This window comes from Felis catus, chromosome C2 (genome assembly GCF_018350175.1).
Source record: "Felis catus isolate Fca126 chromosome C2, F.catus_Fca126_mat1.0, whole genome shotgun sequence".
NCBI lineage: Eukaryota > Metazoa > Chordata > Mammalia > Carnivora > Felidae > Felis > Felis catus.
Window position 1 is genome coordinate 67,422,478 of NC_058376.1, and position 17,389 is coordinate 67,439,866.

The 17,389-nt window shown below is 36.9% G+C and overlaps 2 protein-coding genes across 14 annotated transcripts in view; one reads left to right on the forward strand and one right to left on the reverse strand.

The window, feature by feature from the left end:
- Nucleotides 1-9,199, reverse strand: part of IQCB1 (IQ motif containing B1) — a 62,783-nt gene extending 53,584 nt beyond the window's left edge. The window contains exons 1-5 of one of the 11 annotated variants that reach the window (XM_011285926.4): nucleotides 9,125-9,199; nucleotides 8,545-8,602; nucleotides 3,720-3,829; nucleotides 3,325-3,487; nucleotides 1,205-1,334 (exon numbers count right to left, since the gene is read on the reverse strand). In XM_011285926.4, the coding sequence (XP_011284228.1) occupies nucleotides 1,205-1,334; nucleotides 3,325-3,487; nucleotides 3,720-3,819 (393 nt within the window). In that variant the 5' untranslated portion in view covers nucleotides 3,820-3,829; nucleotides 8,545-8,602; nucleotides 9,125-9,199. Of the gene's footprint in view, nucleotides 1-1,204; nucleotides 1,335-3,324; nucleotides 3,488-3,719; nucleotides 3,830-8,344; nucleotides 8,472-8,519; nucleotides 8,603-9,042 lie in introns of those variants that run through there. The other 10 variants (XM_006936092.5, XM_006936093.4, XM_006936090.4 and 7 more) reach the window with 10 other exon arrangements.
- A 76-nt stretch (nucleotides 9,200-9,275) lies between these two features.
- EAF2 (ELL associated factor 2) overlaps nucleotides 9,276-17,389 on the forward strand; it is a 35,762-nt gene continuing 27,648 nt past the window's right edge. Inside the window, exons 1-2 of one of the 3 annotated variants that reach the window (XM_023260210.2) lie at nucleotides 9,276-9,368; nucleotides 17,276-17,370. In XM_023260210.2, coding sequence (XP_023115978.1) covers nucleotides 9,332-9,368; nucleotides 17,276-17,370 — 132 coding nt within the window. In that variant the 5' untranslated portion in view covers nucleotides 9,276-9,331. Of the gene's footprint in view, nucleotides 9,500-17,275; nucleotides 17,371-17,389 lie in introns of all 3 variants that reach the window. The other 2 variants (XM_003991690.6, XM_045037008.1) reach the window with 2 other exon arrangements.

Below are 17,389 nucleotides of genomic sequence, written 5' to 3' on the forward strand. Positions count from 1 at the left end.
TGTTCAAAATTTAATATAGCAGTAGGCCAAATGTACATATAGCCAAGAAATATTACAAGATAAAGAAGTTTCAGCTGTGTACACTTACAACTTCTTTAAGTATTATAACTAAATTGATCTGATATTCACAGAACATTCCACACAACAAACAGAGTTCACATTCAATATACAGGCAGTCCTTACTTTTTGCATGGTACCATGTTAAATGAAACTTGTGCCATATCAAAATCTTTACATGTTTCTGATATGTATGAGTTTCAATCAAGATAGCACTGTGCAAAGCAAGGACTGCTTGTAATGAAACATTCACCAAGATAAAAGGGCCATAAAACAAGTCCGAAAAAATTTCAAAGGATTGAAATGACACAGAGTATGTTATCTGACCACAATAAAATATCAAGAAAATTCACTCATATGTGGAATTTAAAAATAAAACAATCATGGAGGGAAAGAGAGGGGCAAACCAAGAAAGACTCAACTATAGAGAACAAACTGATGGTTACCAGAGGGGAGGTGGGTGGGAGGATGGGTTAAATAGGTGATGGGGATTAAGGAGTGCACTTGTGATGAGCACCAGGTGTTATATGGAAAGTTGACTCACTAAACTGTACACTTGAAACTAGTATTACACTGCATGTTAACTAACTGGAATTTGAATAATAACTTTAAAAACAGAAAATTCTCAAATATTTGGATATTAAGCAACATATTTCTAAGTAATCTGTGGGTTAAAAAAAAATAGTACATACGGCATTTAGCATAATCCACCCAAGAAATACTTGCTGGACTTAGTAAGCCCTATGTTTGAGTTGAAATATTTTGACTACAGAAGATCTGAAAGATCAAACAGAAAGTTCACCTTTATTGTTCTGTGCCACAGAAGCTATTAGAAAAGTGCTGGGCCACAGAACAATACTTTCCTCTACTGTTAAGTAGGTGTATTTTAGAAAGATGCTATGGAAATAAATGTCTACGGGTACTGCTCAAAGTTGAGAAGCAAAGCAGATTCTTCAAAAAGTCATATGGTATACTTCAGCCAGCACTTTAAAATTTCACACATAGAGGCTTTTTTGGTTATAATTTCAAAAATGTTTGGATCCACTATTCTAATTGTACTTTCAGCCAAATACTGCACATGTGAAAAATAATGTGGAACATCTTCTCAAGAATTTTGGCTATTAAAATCCTGAATAAACACATATACCTTAGCTGCATTGATGAAACATGTTTGCAATCGCCTCCCCACAACCAGAAAATTTTCTGCAGCTGATGGAAGCAATTCATTGTAAAATTCCTCTGCATCTTCTCCTGGCTCCAAGCCCACACAGCAATGACTAAAATAAGAGCACAAGTCTGTGACTGTTTGTGTTAATTATAAATTTCAGTTGAATGATAGAGCTTCTATAGACAACACTGTGCCTTAATGAGAATTTTTAGTTATCTCTTTTGTTGTCAAGCCAATAAAGAACTTTTGCTGGAAAATTAGCATTACAACTTTCTGGAGAAGTAAGTCCAGTGGTGTGAACTTTGTCTGTACTGAGAGCTAGGACTCATATGTCCTAAAAACCTACTTGTCAGCTTTTCGGGAAACAAAATACACCTGATTCACAATAAAGAGAAACAAGGCAAGTTTTCAGTGAATGAGCTATAAACACTCTAAAAGCAATACAATACCTTGGGAGTCTAATTCATGAAAAACATTTGTGTTGATACCTTTGAGACATCTGATAGCTGAAAAATACCCAGGGTAGGATTAGTCTACAAGGGACAGATGAAGAAATCAAATACTCTAATACCAATTCTACTCTCCAATAGATCTATTTTCTTAAACTGCAAAATATCTGACTACACATTCCTTATATCAGAAGAGTAAACCACAAAAACCTTGCTTTATTAGGGACACTTTACAATTTATGTTAAAGTAGATAAAGTCATTTAGAGAAATGAGTCCTCTTGAAACTTCACATAAAAGTCACTCCCTAGTTATGAAATGGGTATATTCAAAGCTCTTGATAATAAAAAGTATTGGTGTAGACTAATACTAACAAGAGTCCCCAACCCAAGACTGATCTCTAATGAGTAAACACTGCTGTTAGAGGCTTTTCAACATGTGAAGATGACACTGATAAGCAATAGTGACTACATATGAGTATGCTAAAATTTAGCTGGTTAACACTCAATGTACTTTTGTTTTTGCACATCAATCCTAAAATTTATGGACAAACATTCACATGTATCAGTTTCTCTTTTTACTTTTGTTCCTAAAAATTATTTAAGAGTACCTACTTTGATTGTGGACATTAATTTAAAAAATTATGTTTTTTGTATATACACAAACATGGGGATTTTTTTTTTTTATATTTTTATTTTTGAAGGAGAGAGACAGAGCATGAGCGGGGAGGAGCAGACAGAGAGGGAGACACAGAATTCGAAGCAGGCTCCAGGCTCTAAGCTGTCAGCACAGAGCCCGATGTGGGGCTCAAACCCACAAACTGAGATCATGACCTGAGCTGAAGCTGGACGCTCAACCGATTGAGCCACCCAGGCACCCCATATGTGGGGATTTCTTAAGACTTGGATTCCACCAAGATATGTGTATCTGTTAATAGTTTTTTCTAACTATACACATTGAATCCAGCCTTTATGTAGTAACAAATTAGGAATGAGCAGTTTTGAAAGGTAAGATTCCAATTAGTAATACAGGTGTTTAGTTACTTAATTAGAAAGTGGCTTAGGCACTGAGAACAATTGGTTTATTTTATTATCTCCTTTAAAAATAAAAGATTTTGATCTTCTAAATTTTATGGACAGGATTTTGGTTACCTAATGAAATATACAATTGAGATAGCTAAATCAATACAACATAAAATGACTAGCTTTTGTATCTGTTCTCCTATAGTACTTTGCTTACATCTTTCATCTTAGCACCTATTTCATTTAGCCTTGTATGATAAAGTCACATGACTGTCATCCCATGTCTACTGTAAGTTTTTCCAGTATAGAGCCAGTGCCTTAAAAATCTTCATTTCTTCATATATTCCTTAGTGAATAAAGAGTCTGTTAAGTACTTGGGACTCAGTGGTGAGCAAAAGACATGATCACCATCTTCACAGGACTTATGTAGCAAAATTTTAGATAGTGAAATATTCACAAATACAGTTACAAAGAGTAATATATGGTATAAAGGAGGAAAAGTACAACCATAACCTACCACAGAAGGTTGCCAATTCTTGTTAAGCAGATGAATAAAGAGAAGCAAATGTTGAAAATAAGAATCTACTACTATATCCCTCAAGAACAGGAGGACTCATTGCTTCATTTTACCTTAATATCTGTGTAAGCTGGGAAATTGTAGTCCAACCACCCTGGATTCGAGAATAATCTTGACTGAGGACCAAAAGGCAATACTGAATGAGGTCATAACAATATATATCTTGTTTTATTTTCTTCAACTCTGAGCTTCCTAAAGGTGTGTTGTTTATTATTTCTAAGGCAAAAGAAAAGAAGATATACTTATTTCTGCTCAATACATCCAAGACTTTTGTATTTTTATAGTTTGAATAATAACTAAAATTACTTTAAAAAGGAAACATAGCACTTTCTTATCACAATGTTAAGATTTTTCTGAACAAATCAGAAACAAATGCTAAAACTATACCCATGATTGAATTGTTTTGTTCCTTAAATAGTGTTAGCCAATCACAAAAAGATTTTCTTACCTTTTAACTTCAACAGTATAATAGGGACGTTCTGCTCAGGACTGTTTGCAACTTCGGCAGCTAGAGATAAGATCCTTGGGTCTGTACCTGTTGGTTTCATTTCTTATCGCCTATATTTTAACAGAATCAGAAAGATAAAGGTCAAACAGCCCTAAAACATTTGCTCCCTAAATAATGTTTGAAAAATAGTTTCAATATAAAATTTGTTTTGTTTGCTTTGAGAAGTGAAGGATAGATTTTTCAATTTCTTCCTTACAGGAGATTCTAATGTTTCTAATTGGAAAACCTATAAAGAGCTAGAGACTCCTATAACTTACTATGACAGCTACAGCAGGTATTATTTATCACGCACTGGGAGTCAGGAACAGTGCTAGATACTCCACATTCACTCTCTCTAATCTGCACAATAATCCTGAGATAGAAATTAATTTCTTTGATCATAAAAGAGACACTGAATGTGCAGAAAAGAGCTAACATAGCTTGAGACAAAGTTGGCCCTTGGCTGGTGCCAAGACTGGCCCTTGGCTGGTGAACTTGGATTTCAGAAGGGTTTCCACCATTCCCTAACAAGAGTGGCTCACTGTACCTAAAGTGTTTGTGAAAACAATGTGATTTATGCAGAATGCCTGCTCTCATTCCAAAAGCTTGGAATTCTGGTACTTGGTAGTAGACGATGCCTATATGACCACCTCCAATAAAGACCCTTATCACTGAGTATCTAGTGAGCTTCCCTGGTAGACAACACTTCAAAATGTGACAGTTCATTATAGGAAGAATTAAGTGTGTCTTATACGAACCTACTGGGAGAAGACTTTTGGAAATTTGCACCTGTTTTCCTCTCGATTTTGCCCCATTTGCCTTTTCTCTTTGCTGATTTTGCTTTGTATCCCTTCACTGTAAATCACAGCCACAAACACGACTATATCCTAAGAGGTGTTAGCCCTCCCAGTGAATCACTGAACCTTGGGTTGGTCTTGGGGATCCTCAACACACAACTCAGAAATGGGACGTAATTATAAGATAACAAAAGCTTATTAATAAATAGCATAGTAAATCAAATTATCTTTGTTATTATTATTATTATCCTCATATTAGTGTAGTCTTGGCTTCAGGAGTAGAATCCTGTGATTCATAACTTACATACAACACTCAGTGCTCATCCCAACAAGTGCCCTCCTTAATGTCCATCACCCATTTTGCCCACCCACCCATCAACCCTCAGTTTGTTCTCTTAGGGTTTGCCTCCCTGTCTCTTCTCTTCTTGTTCCTTCCCTTCCCCTAAGGTCTTGTTAAGTTTCTCAAATTCCACACATGAGTAAAATCATGTGTTATCTTTCTCTGACTTATTTTGCTTAGCATAATACCCTCCAGTGCCAACCAAGTTGTTACAAATGGCAAGATTTCATTCTTTTTCATCACCATAAAATCAATTACCTTAAAATTAAATATAAGACACATCCCAATTCAATTTGCTGTTTACCACACTCAAAGCTCAACGGTATCATTTAACAAAAAGTACAATCTTCACTTACAATAAAAGCCAACATATATTAAGTATTTTACTATGAACTAAGCACTGTACTAAGTGCTTTTGCACACATTATCTTACTTCTCACAAGACTATGAGGTAGAGGCTGTAATCATCTCATTTTACAGATATGAAAAATAAACTTTGAAGGAACCTATCATGGTTCCACCAGCATCTGGTGGAGTCCGTATTCAAATCCAGATCAGTCTGACTCCAAAGTCTGTGGTTTTAGATACAATGTTCATTATATTCCCTTCCATGTAAAATAATAAAAAACACAGATGACATACTTTTAACTCACTTATTTTTAGGTATTATTCTTCAAAATTGGCACCAAAACTGCCCTTTATATTGAGGAGTTGGCCATAAGCATCGAAATGTCATCCCTTTTAGATAAAATATAAATCATTAAAATATAAATTTTCTGAACATATTTCAAAGAAAGTCCAGCACAACTCCTGGTGTCACTCCTGTCACACAGTAGGCATACTACTTCCCAAGAGAGTGGATACAGTTATCTCACTCTTTCCAATGGTTGCATTATGCTATCTTCCTTTGTAAGAGTGCATCAAAATATATTTAAACCATTCCCTCTGTTGGGAGGTCATTCAGAGTATGCTATTACCAGCAATGCTGCAATGACTATGAATGTACACATCTTTACGCACTCATGCTAGTATCTTGCAGGATGAATTTCTCTTGAAGTCAGATGGCTGGGTGGCAGGATATAAATTTTTTAAATTTTGATTAGATGGTACCAAATTTTTCTTTGAAATATGTGTTTCAAATTATACTTCCTCTAACAACATATGACGGTGTTCTTTTTACTATGCCCTCACTGATACATACTGCTATCTTATACATTTCTACCAATCTACTAGATGGAAAATGATATCATCTTTAATTTGTATTGCTTTGATTATTAGACAAGTTAGGCACATTTCATGTTCACTGGTTATTTCTTCTTTCATATATTTTCTATTCATATCCTTCAACAATTTTCCTACTGGATTATTCTTTTGTAGAAGCTTTCAGCTTTTCTTTTTTTTTTTTTTTTTTTTTAATTTTTTTTTTTCTCAACGTTTTTATTTATTTTTGGGACAGAGAGAGACAGAGCATGAACGGGAGAGGGGCAGAGAGAGAGGGAGACACAGAATCGGAAACAGGCTCCAGGCTCCGAGCCATCAGCCCAGAGCCTGACGCGGGGCTCGAACTCACGGACCGCGAGATCGTGACCTGGCTGAAGTCGGACGCTTAACCAACTGCGCCACCCAGGCGCCCCTTTCAGCTTTTCATATATGGATATGAACCTTTATCTTTTATACTAAGTGTAAACAATTTATGTCATTTATTTTTTTTAAGTTTCATTATGGTGTCTTCACCACAGTTTCACAATTTTCACGTAGTTGAATATAACAATCTTTTCTTCTATGACTTCTACTTTGGTATCATTCTTAGAAGAGTCCTCCTTAACCCTAAGAGTTGAAATACAGTCTCTCAGACTCTTAAATATGGAGAATAGAGGGTTACTGGAGGGGTTATGGGAGGGGGGACGGGCTAAATGGGTAAGGGGCATTAAGGAATCTACTCCTGAAATCATTGTTGCACTATATGCTAACTTGGATGTAAATTAAAAAAATAAATTAAATAAAAATTTAAAAATAAATAAATAAATAAATAAATAAATAAATATAGTCTCAACTTTTTTCTGGTGCGTTTATGGGTTTGTTTTAGTTAGATATTCATTTACTTATATCTTTATATATTCAATACACATTTAAGTTATTTGTGAATGGTGTAAGACAGAAATATAACAATATTTTTTAAGTTAGATGAGGATATAGATTTGTGGAAAAGAACAAATGCATACAGCTGTTATAAATTCCTGAGGTAATATGTCATCAGTAGACCTAAACAAAGCAATGTGAAATGTCACTTGGGGTATTTTCCAACTCTATTTAGTTCATTAACCTGTTTGGTTAGTTTTTTTTGGTTTTTTCTTTATTCCTGGACTCGTACAACCTGGTTCATTTTAATACGTTTGGTGAAAATTCACACTAGAAGGTAAGTTTCATGACAGCAAAGCTCATACCATCCTTGGTGGCTGCCTTCTTATCTCTCTGGCTCACTGCCATATTCCCAGAGACTAGACTAGTGCCTTTGCCCATACCTGGTAAGTACTTAATAAACATATGTTGAAAGAATGAATGAATACACAAACTTTGGGCACTCCAAAAGTCAATTTCTTGACTCTGCTTTTCTCTTTATTAGGATTATGGAAACCTCAGATTTCTAATTGGAATCTTTTTCATGTAAAATAGGCTTAAAGCACTGTTGCTGCACTCTGGCTAACATAATAAAAGATCACTGAAACATTATCATCATCACCAAACGTGTGTAGAGCACTATGTTAGATGCATAGATCACAAAGATTTTATACAGGACAGAGTCCCTGTTCATGTGTCGGTTGGGAAAGAAAAGTACACACACACATATACGTATATGTAAAATAATTATATAAAATATTTTAAGTGCCAAATAGATGACACAGATGATAAGAAAACAGACCAGAGAGTCAGAGGACTGGGCTTCTCTGAACCAGTTTTCTTACCAGTAAACAAAATTCCTACTTTCTAGAATAATTCAAGATTTAGAAAAGAAAGCAGAAACCAAGGATGGTTCTAAAATGTTGCCAGATAATAGAGTTATACTTCAATAACGATAACCATTTGGAGACCTTTATGTGCTGTGAATTGTTTTAAATCCATTCATGTATTAATTCATTTAACCCTCTTAACAACTCTAAGGAATAAGCACTATCATTCCCCCCACCCCTAATTTTAACGATGAGTATACTTTAGTTTTCATGAAGTCACACTGTAAAGTATGAAGCTAGGGTTCAAACCCAAAAATTCTGGCTCCAGAACCTGAAGCACTTAATTACCACACCAAACAGTCTGAATACACTTTATAAAAGAATTTACACAAGCAGATAGGTTTAGGGAAACACATTCACCTACTTGCCTAGAACAATAAATTGACAAATTTGGCTACGGTATAGGTTAAGCAACGGGGTAGAGTTTGATTACACACTTACCCTGAAAAACAACCACCCGTTATGGCAACCATCTGTAAACTTTCTCTTGGGTGCTTCTCTTCTAATATAACACTTCCCTCATCTTTACCATTAAACTCATGAACTTTTGACAGGACAAAACAAACAAACAAACAAACAAACAAAACAAGTATTTTTCAATTATTAATGCTATTACCCTGTTGCACAGCACGAACTCTGACCTTGATCTTTTGGGAATTTCGTCTTCCTGGTCGTGCCGTTTACTGCCTCCAAAGATCACTGTGAAGGAAGTAAATAAAAGAAGGCTACCGAATGCAATCTCGTTGCAACTGATTCTAAACACCGTGATTTCTAACTTGTAATCTCCCCCCCCCCCCCCCCCCCCATTCCTCTTCATCCCGTCTCGATCCTAATACTCCCGAGAACTTCCTCTGGAACAGAAATCAGGAGTTGATTGCCGAGGTAACGGCGTCGCCTCCAGTCAAGTTCAAGGTCTGAGGTCGCAGGCTCCTTCTCTCCGGATTCTAGACCCAGCTTCCGTGCTACCAGGCCTTGGGGCAAAACACCAGGCCTTGTGCCCCGCTTCCGCCCCTCCCCGGGCCTCAGTTTCCACTAGACATCTCCACAGAAAAAGCACAGATACTCCCGTTAGGAACTCCTAAGCACCGGGATACTTGGCCCAGAACCCCACCAGGCCTCCCAGCACCCGGGACTCTCACTCTCCCCAGTCGCCACCTCAGGCGGGTTACCTCACCCGGTCTTCGCGTTCTTCCTCCGAAGGACCCACCTCCCACCACGCACCTCAGCTGCGCAGCCTTTCCCAGGCGGCTTGCGTCGCAACGCGGGAAGGGGTCTGGAGGCGGGACCAGGATCCTCGGAGCTAGGGGGCGGGGCGCCCTTCTCCACGCAGCCAATCAGCACGCGAGAGGCTTCTGGGGGGCCGCGCACGTCGGGCGCGGGGCGGAGTCTGGTGGCTGCCCCGGCCTCAGCAAGTGCAGCTGCTTCAGGATGAGGTGGCAGATGACAGTGAGCGCAGGTGGCGGAGGTAAAGTCAGAGCCAGGGGATAATGATGAATGGAGCTGCGGGACCCTCGCGCATCGATCATCGCGAGCGGGTTCTCAAGTTAGGCGAGAGTTTCGAGAAGCAGCCGCGCTGCGCCTTCCACACTGTACGCTGTGAGTGAGGACGATCCCCGGGAGAAAGGGGGACCTCTGGGGATGGGGACGTGGAGACATTAAACTTCTCGGAATTGTGATCCCACAAACCTCCTTACTCTGCTGGAGAATGGGGTGACCGGCGCTAACCGCTGTCCTGCCTGGAGTCCTACGGGTTTGGTGGAAGAAGCCAGAGTTGAGCAGGTGTCGGTTGTAAACCCTGGGCAGAGAGATTCAAGTGAGACCAACAAGCAGAAAGGGAAACTTTGTGGAGGAGATCCGCAGGGGTGACTGTGGAGACGACGTGACTGGTGTATAATGCAGAGGTGATAGGAAGGTAGTTAGGTGACAGATGGAAGGATGTAAAGGACCGAACAATTATGCAGGGTGAAGGTAGTACCTTGAGGCTGGTAGGGAAATATTCCCTCCCTTCTTCACTTTTTCTGTCGCTGACTGATGAGAGAGTTCTTGTTTAGTGTGTTCCTGGGTAGGTATTCTAAACCATTCCAGTAATCTGTAGCTCTTTTGGACCCCTGATTTCGTTCAGCTATCAAATACTGATTATCAAAGTCTTGGAGGGTGTGTTATGCATTTCTTTTTTAGAAAGGTATTTACTTCCCTATTATCTCTCCTTTTGATTTCCTTTTGATTGTCCTCTCGAAGTAGTTCTGGTAAATTACACTCTGTAATGTTCAGGTAGAAAAAAGATCTCTTTTGCTTTAATAGTTGGATGGTATAGATTCCAGGAAGGAAAATATAGCATATTATGATTTGGTATGTAAAACATTTCATTCTTTGCATAATAACCCTCAGAATTATAGAGCGGAAAGGAAACTTTGAGATCTTTGAATCATAACCTCTTATTTTTCTGTGGCAAAATTGTAAAGTAGCTATTTTTTCACTTCCTTTCCCCTGTCCTGTTCTTCTTTAGTGTCTCATCATTCCACCTTTCTCACTCATCGTGTTCTTAGACTGTCCAGAGATCTCCATGGTTTTTGCTCTGAGATTTTCCATGTTTCAATCAAAACACCCCATTAAAACTCAACTTTCTTGAGACACCTTGGTGGCTCAGTTGGTTGAGCGTTGGACTTCAGCTCAGGTCATCATCTCTGGGTTCATGATTTCAACCCCATCTCTCAGGGTTGCTGCTGTCAGCACAGAGCCAGCTTTGGATCTTCTGTCCCTCTTTCTCTCCATCCTTCCCCTGCTTGCACTCTCTCTCTCAAAAATAAACATTAAAAAAAAAAAAAACCCTCAACATTCTCCAGAAGTTTGGTTAAGTTGTAGATGATCTAATTAAAGTAACCCAGGGTAAAGGTATAAAGATCAATGGGTTTAACTCTCCAAGAATATATTTACATTTTATGAAAGGGTTTTGTTAAGCAAAATTAACATCCAGTTGGTAGAATAAACAGGGGAAATATTTGTCAACAGATCTTCAACAGTGTCCTTTGTTTTTTCTGCTTTGCGGTTCTCTGTCGTCCAAGGTTACCCACAGTGAGACAGCTAGTGCTAGCTGTGCAGTTTCTCTCCTTCACTTCCATTTTCCAAAAGTGTGATAAAGCTGATAACCTGGTTTCTCCATGCCTTTCTTGCAAATAGTACCTCCTCTCTCCTCTTCTTTCTCAGGTTTAAAGTAGCCTTTTAGTGATTTTTCAAATCATAAGGCTTAAGATTATAAAGATTTGCTTAAGAACAAATTTTTGCATAATTTGGATATACTCTTTTAAGGGCATGAATCCCAAACAAAGAGGATAAAATACAGCTTTTGAAAGGCTCTCTGCAGGTGCTTCAAAGCTTTTCATTTATAAAAGTTCTCACTATGCTGGAATTGTGCCTTTTGAGTCAGAGAATCAGTTGATCTGGCTATAAGAATGAAAAAAAAAAAAAAAGACAAAACAACCATAGGAATAACCATCACAATATACCCAGATATTTGAATACACGCTTAGTGCTGTGGAAGACATTAGAAAAGTTTTTGGCCTTAGTTTTTTTTCTTGTTGAAGCAGGCAGAATCTTTCTAGATTTATTTGAATAAAACCAATCATTAGCCTTGAGGACAGTTTCATCTACCTTATGATCCTCACTCTTAATGACTCAGAGTAAGGGATGGAAACTATAGAACAAGAAATCTTACTTTTATACAGGGCAAGTGGACCTAATTTATAACAAACACTCAAGTCAGTGTAATCTGGGAGAAAGTAATATACTACATTTATGTACAGGGATAATTATGCCTGCCTAATATGTTTTTTTAATATATGAAGTTTATTGTCAAATTGGTTTCCATACAACACCCAGTGCTCATCCCAAAAGGTGCCCTCCTCAATACCCATCACCCACCCTCCCCTCCCTCCCACCCCCCATCAACCCTCAGTTTGTTCTCAGTTTTTAACAGTCCCTTATGCTTTGGCTCTCTCCCACTCTAACCTCTTTTTTTTTTTTCTTCCCCTCCCCCATGGGTTTCTGTTAAGTTTCTCAGGATCCACATAAGAGTGAAACCATATGGTATCTGTCTTTCTCTGTATGCCTGCCTAATATTTCTAACAAAACAGGTTGTGAATTCTGGCCTCCACTACCAAATAAGTAATGTACCTTTTGGAACATTCTCTAAACTTTCAGCCTTCATTTTCTAATTTATAAATGGTAAGGATTAAATAAGATTGCATAAACAACCTGGCACAGTCTTTGGTGCATAGAGAATAAATAATAGTTACCATTATCCTTGAAGGGGTATATTCATGTGTGTATGAGGAGTGCCAATGAATGTTATTTACTTAGAGTTTCAAAAAGCATTTATCAAGGCTTGGCAATAAAACCTAACACAAAGATAGTCTGGCATGTGGTAGGGAAGACATGGGATGTTCTGTAAGTGATAAGCTCAATGTTTAGCAGCAGATACTTCACTGGGTGGAAGAGTTTGAGTAACAGGACCCACTAGAATAAATTTTGAATTTGGGCTAGTGCTAATTTTACAATTTCTATCTAGATAAGGTAATAAACATTGAAATTCCTAAGTTTGTAAATGATACTACTTTTTGCTTGACAGTAATTGATGAACTCATGGTCAGTGAGGAAGATTGAGCCTTCATGTAGAGCCACTCCCACAAAAGTGGTTGTTAAGCTTTGGTGTGAGCAAACATTAGAAAGTACATTAATGAGAAATTGGATTAAAATTATATTTACAATTAATTTTCTCTGATAAATGTGGTATATTGGAAAGGATATGGGTTTTCAAGTTAGTTGAATTAGTTCAAATACGAGGAAGTAAATTTATGATAGTAATTGTGATTCTTTTTTGAAGATATTGACATTATGTGACACTACAGCCAAAATAATCAGAAAAGTGACCAACATTGATTGAAAAAGTATTAATACAGAGTAGGAAATGTTTCTCTCCTCTATATGTAGTATAAGTAATTGTACTGTAAACCTGAAAAAAATAACATAGAAGAAGGATATCCACAGTGAATAAATAAATGGTAAAATTGGTGGTGAGGTTTCCAAACCAAGGAGAACTGAAAGAAATAAACTATATAGTCTGGAATCATAGCAACCTAGAAAATACATTTGATATTTGGAAACATATAGAAAACATGAGATTACTTAACAAATTCTGTAATTCTAGAATTATACTTAATCCATTGAAACACAAAAGTTGTATTCTTAAAAAAAACTTGTTTGAAAGTAAATAAAAGGCAATACTAATTAATATAACAAGTAATAAAAAGTAGAACTTATTAATTCTAACAGTAAAATAATTAGAAATGTAAATAGGTTCAGAATAGTTTTGATAGATTTATTGATTATGAGTTCATGCTTATCATTGAATAAAGCTATAGATATTTTGGGTACATTACTATCTCTTATAGTTGTCTCATATTATAGACATCTATAGAAAGGCTTCAGAGACTTGTGAATCTCTTGAAATTATACAGTATTTGATATGTATGTTCATATATGCATTTTTTCTGTAGAGAGGATTTATGGCTGGTCTATAATTTTCATCAGATTCCCATAGGGACTTATGACTATTCCTCCTCTCCTAACAACCCCCGCTCCCCTGCCAACACAAACAAAAGTTAAGAACTCTGGACACATATGGGGCGCCTAGGTGGCTCAGTCAGTTGAGCATCCAGCTTCGTCTTGGGTCATGATCCCGCGGTCTGTGGGTTCGAGCCCCGCCTCGGGCTTTGTGCTGACAGCACGGAGCTTGGAGCCTGCTTCGGATTCTGTGTCTCCTTCTCTCTCTGACCCTTCCCATTCATGCTCTGTCTCTGTCTCAAAAATAAATACACATTAAAAAAAATTAAAAAAAAAAAGAACTGTGGATATATAATAAGGCAAAGAGGCTATATGAATGGATAGAGTTTGTGGCTTGAGTTCCTGATTTGATTTTTAACTGGCTTCATTACTTTAGCAGAGTTTCCCATTAGTAAAATGTGGGTGAGAATAATCAATTCAAAGAATTGTTGTGAAGATCTAAAGTGATGATATGTTACAAAGAAAAATAATCAGTTTTAAACACTAAAACAGAGGTTATAGATTAACAGCTTGTTGGCTGAGTTTGACTTTAGAGATGCTTTATTTGACCCACACAGTTATTGTTTTAGCATAAACTAGTTGTAAATATGTAAAAATCAAGATCTTTTATGCAGAAATCTGGATTACCAGCTTCTCTTTAAAAAATCAGAAGATAACCTGGCCTCACCCATATTCCTCTTGACAGGAGTTGGCTGGATCCAAGTTGTGGTTGTCTTCTTGAGATTGGGCTTATTCATTCTCTAGGTCACTGTGGTTCCCCACTGATCTGCTTCACTGCCTTGAATTACCTTTCTGGCTTCTCCTCTAAAGCATTATTTAACTGTAGTTAAGCAACAGGTCTCCCAATATTGTCCTCTGTGTCACTGTCAGAAAAATATGGGAGATCAAAAGACCCTGGCTTTACTCTAGGATGTCATTTCTGTTACCTATTTATTGTAGAGATTCCTTTATTGTCAAATATTAAGTAATGAGTGCCCTCTATGAGAACAGAAATGTGCTAGTGAAAAGTACAAAACAAATATGGCAGTATCTACCTTAAAGAAATGAGAGTCTTGAAATACAGATTTATCTGATCCTCAGGAGACAATTAGAAAACAAGTCTTTTGCACGTAATTTAGCTGAAATAAGTTTATACTTAAAAATAAGTTTGGAGTTGGTTCAGAGAGGGATAAACATATGAACCAGGGTCAATTACAAAGATCTCATATGTGCCCATTATATTAAAGGCACTATGCTAGGAGCCATAACTCAGGAGGAATTAAAGTATGAAGCATTATGTTTTACAAAATTACAGTTCTGGGGTGCCTGGGCGGCTCAGTCGGTTAAGCGTCTGACTTTGACTCAGGTCATGATCTCACAGTCCAGTCTGTGAGTTCGAGCCCCGCGTCAGGCTCTGTGCTGACAGCTCAGAGCCTGGAGCCTGCTTTGGATTCTGTGTCTCCCTCTCTCTCTGCACCTCCCCCACTCGCACTTTGTCTCTCTCTCTCTCAAAAATAAATAAACATTAAAAAAAATGTTTAATTACAGTCCAGTAGGGCATATACAGAAACAGGTAAATAATACCAGGAAGTTTATGTTAGGTTTTGATGAGTGGTAGGTAAATGCTATAGAAGAAGACCAGAAAACTTGAGATTTTGGAGAGTAGAGAAAGGGCCCCACATAGTGACTACTTTAGGGAAGAGGGGACTTTGAAATAGGATTCACATTCTAAGAGCAAAAACAGAGAAAAGCAGATGGTCAAGCTGTAGCTTTCTGTTGATTGAAAACTAGTTTGACTTCAGCAAGAATAGGAGATGGAAAAGGAGATGGCTCTGAAAGATATTATGGAAGAAGACATAGTGATTAGATGTGAGTGATGAAGATTGAGGAATGTTTATATGAGTATTTACACTGATGAGCAAAACCTTAAAGGATAGTTAAAATTAGGAAGTTGAGGACATTTTAAAACAACAAAGTCTGTTACTGTGGGTATCCCAAAGGCCATGATGATAAATTACTTATATTAAAATACTTTAAGTGGAAGTTACTTCATTTATTATGTATACATCCTTATAAAATGAAGTTCTCACTTTAGGATAACAAATGGTATTTACTAGCTCAAATTGAACTTGTTTTCTTTCTCCATTAATGTTGATATCAATAAGACTGATATTCATTGTTGGTCAACCTCTTATCTTTTTCATCTAGTTAAATTTGATAGTTCCTTATTCTGGCTTTAGCAAATATTAACTGCATGATCTTGGGTAAGGGACTTGATTTCTTCTACCCTCATTTGCTGTATCTGTAACATAGGAGTATTCACAACTTTAGAGAATGTTCGTAAGGCTACAAGATAAAAGTAATTAAGAAAAAATTTAAAATAAAGTAATTAACACATAAGTTATTGCTGTTATTATTTTTGTTTTGTATCTTTGTTTATTCTCTTGGCTATTTCTGTCTTCTGCTTTCTACTTTCTTTATTTCCATGATACTCAAGCTCAGTTCTGATTTTTTTTCTTTAGTATTGTTGTCTTTTCATTAATTGATATTAACTAACACTTATTTCCCTAGAACTTCTTTCAAGCATCTAAAACTTAACACCTTAATTATTTTTTATCTTTGTCATTACCTTACTGCTACTAACAAACTTCCCAATTTATTTTCAGTCTAATCTTTATCCTCAATGGTACTACTATTATAAATCAAATTCTTTCATGTTTTTCATATTGTCTATGTATTTTTAATCTGTTTCTTAAAATCTGGAAATAAGCATCAAGATTTGAGAGATACTTATTGCATGTTTTCAGTTCTGAATTAAAGCAACATGAAGAATAAACCATGCTATAAAGAATACTTAGTGTGAATTGTTTATACTCATATGTGCTTAAGGAACATAAGAGTGGATTTCATTTCTTTTCATAGAGTTGTTAAAGAATTAAATATGAAGTGCTAACAAGGTGCCTGGCAGGAAGTGTTCCTTATAAATGTTAGCCATTATAATTGTCATTGAGAAGCAGCGGCCAGCTTTTGTTTATAGACAGCAGATCATTTGATGAGCACTAGAAGATTCTCCTTTCACAAGACCTACCTATTATAGTTCTCTAAATTCTAATAAATGTTCAGTACTTTGGATTTAGACATTTGGGGGTACTTCCCTGTTAATATAAAGATCAGTCTCTTGGAGTAGGGGTAATTGGGAGAGGCCTCTCAGAAGCTAATGTTCTATTTCTTGATCTGGTTGCTGATTACATTCGTGCCACTTTGTGAAAATTCATCAAGCTTATGATTCACATTCTAGATATCTAGATATCTAGATATCTAGATATCTAGATATCTAGATATAGATATAGATATAGATATAGATATAGATATAGATATAGATATAGATATATGTATCTCCAGACTGGTTTGGATTTTATTTGTAGTATGAAGACTCTCCTAAACCATTTTAATTACTGGCTATTAAAAAATGATTTATCACTCTGAAACATGCTCACACTTTTTTAAATGTTTATTTATTTATTTATTTTAGAGAGAGAGAGGGAGGGAAGCATGAGTAGGGAAGGGGCAGAGAGAGAGGGGGGGACAGAATCCGAAGCAGTCTCTGCATTGTCAGCACAGAGCCAGATGTAGGGCTCAAACTCAAGCCATGAGATTGTGACCCGGGCCGAAGTCGGATGCTTAATTGACTAAGCCACACAGGCACCCCTTTGATATCCAGGTACCCAGGTATTGCTCCATCTTATAAAAATCCATATCTGTTTCTATTTTTAGATGACTTCAAACCTGCTTCCATTGACACTTCTTGTGAAGGAGAGCTTGAAGTCGGCAAAGGTGAACAGGTGACAATAACTCTGCCAAATATAGAAGTGAGTACTTCCATGTGTT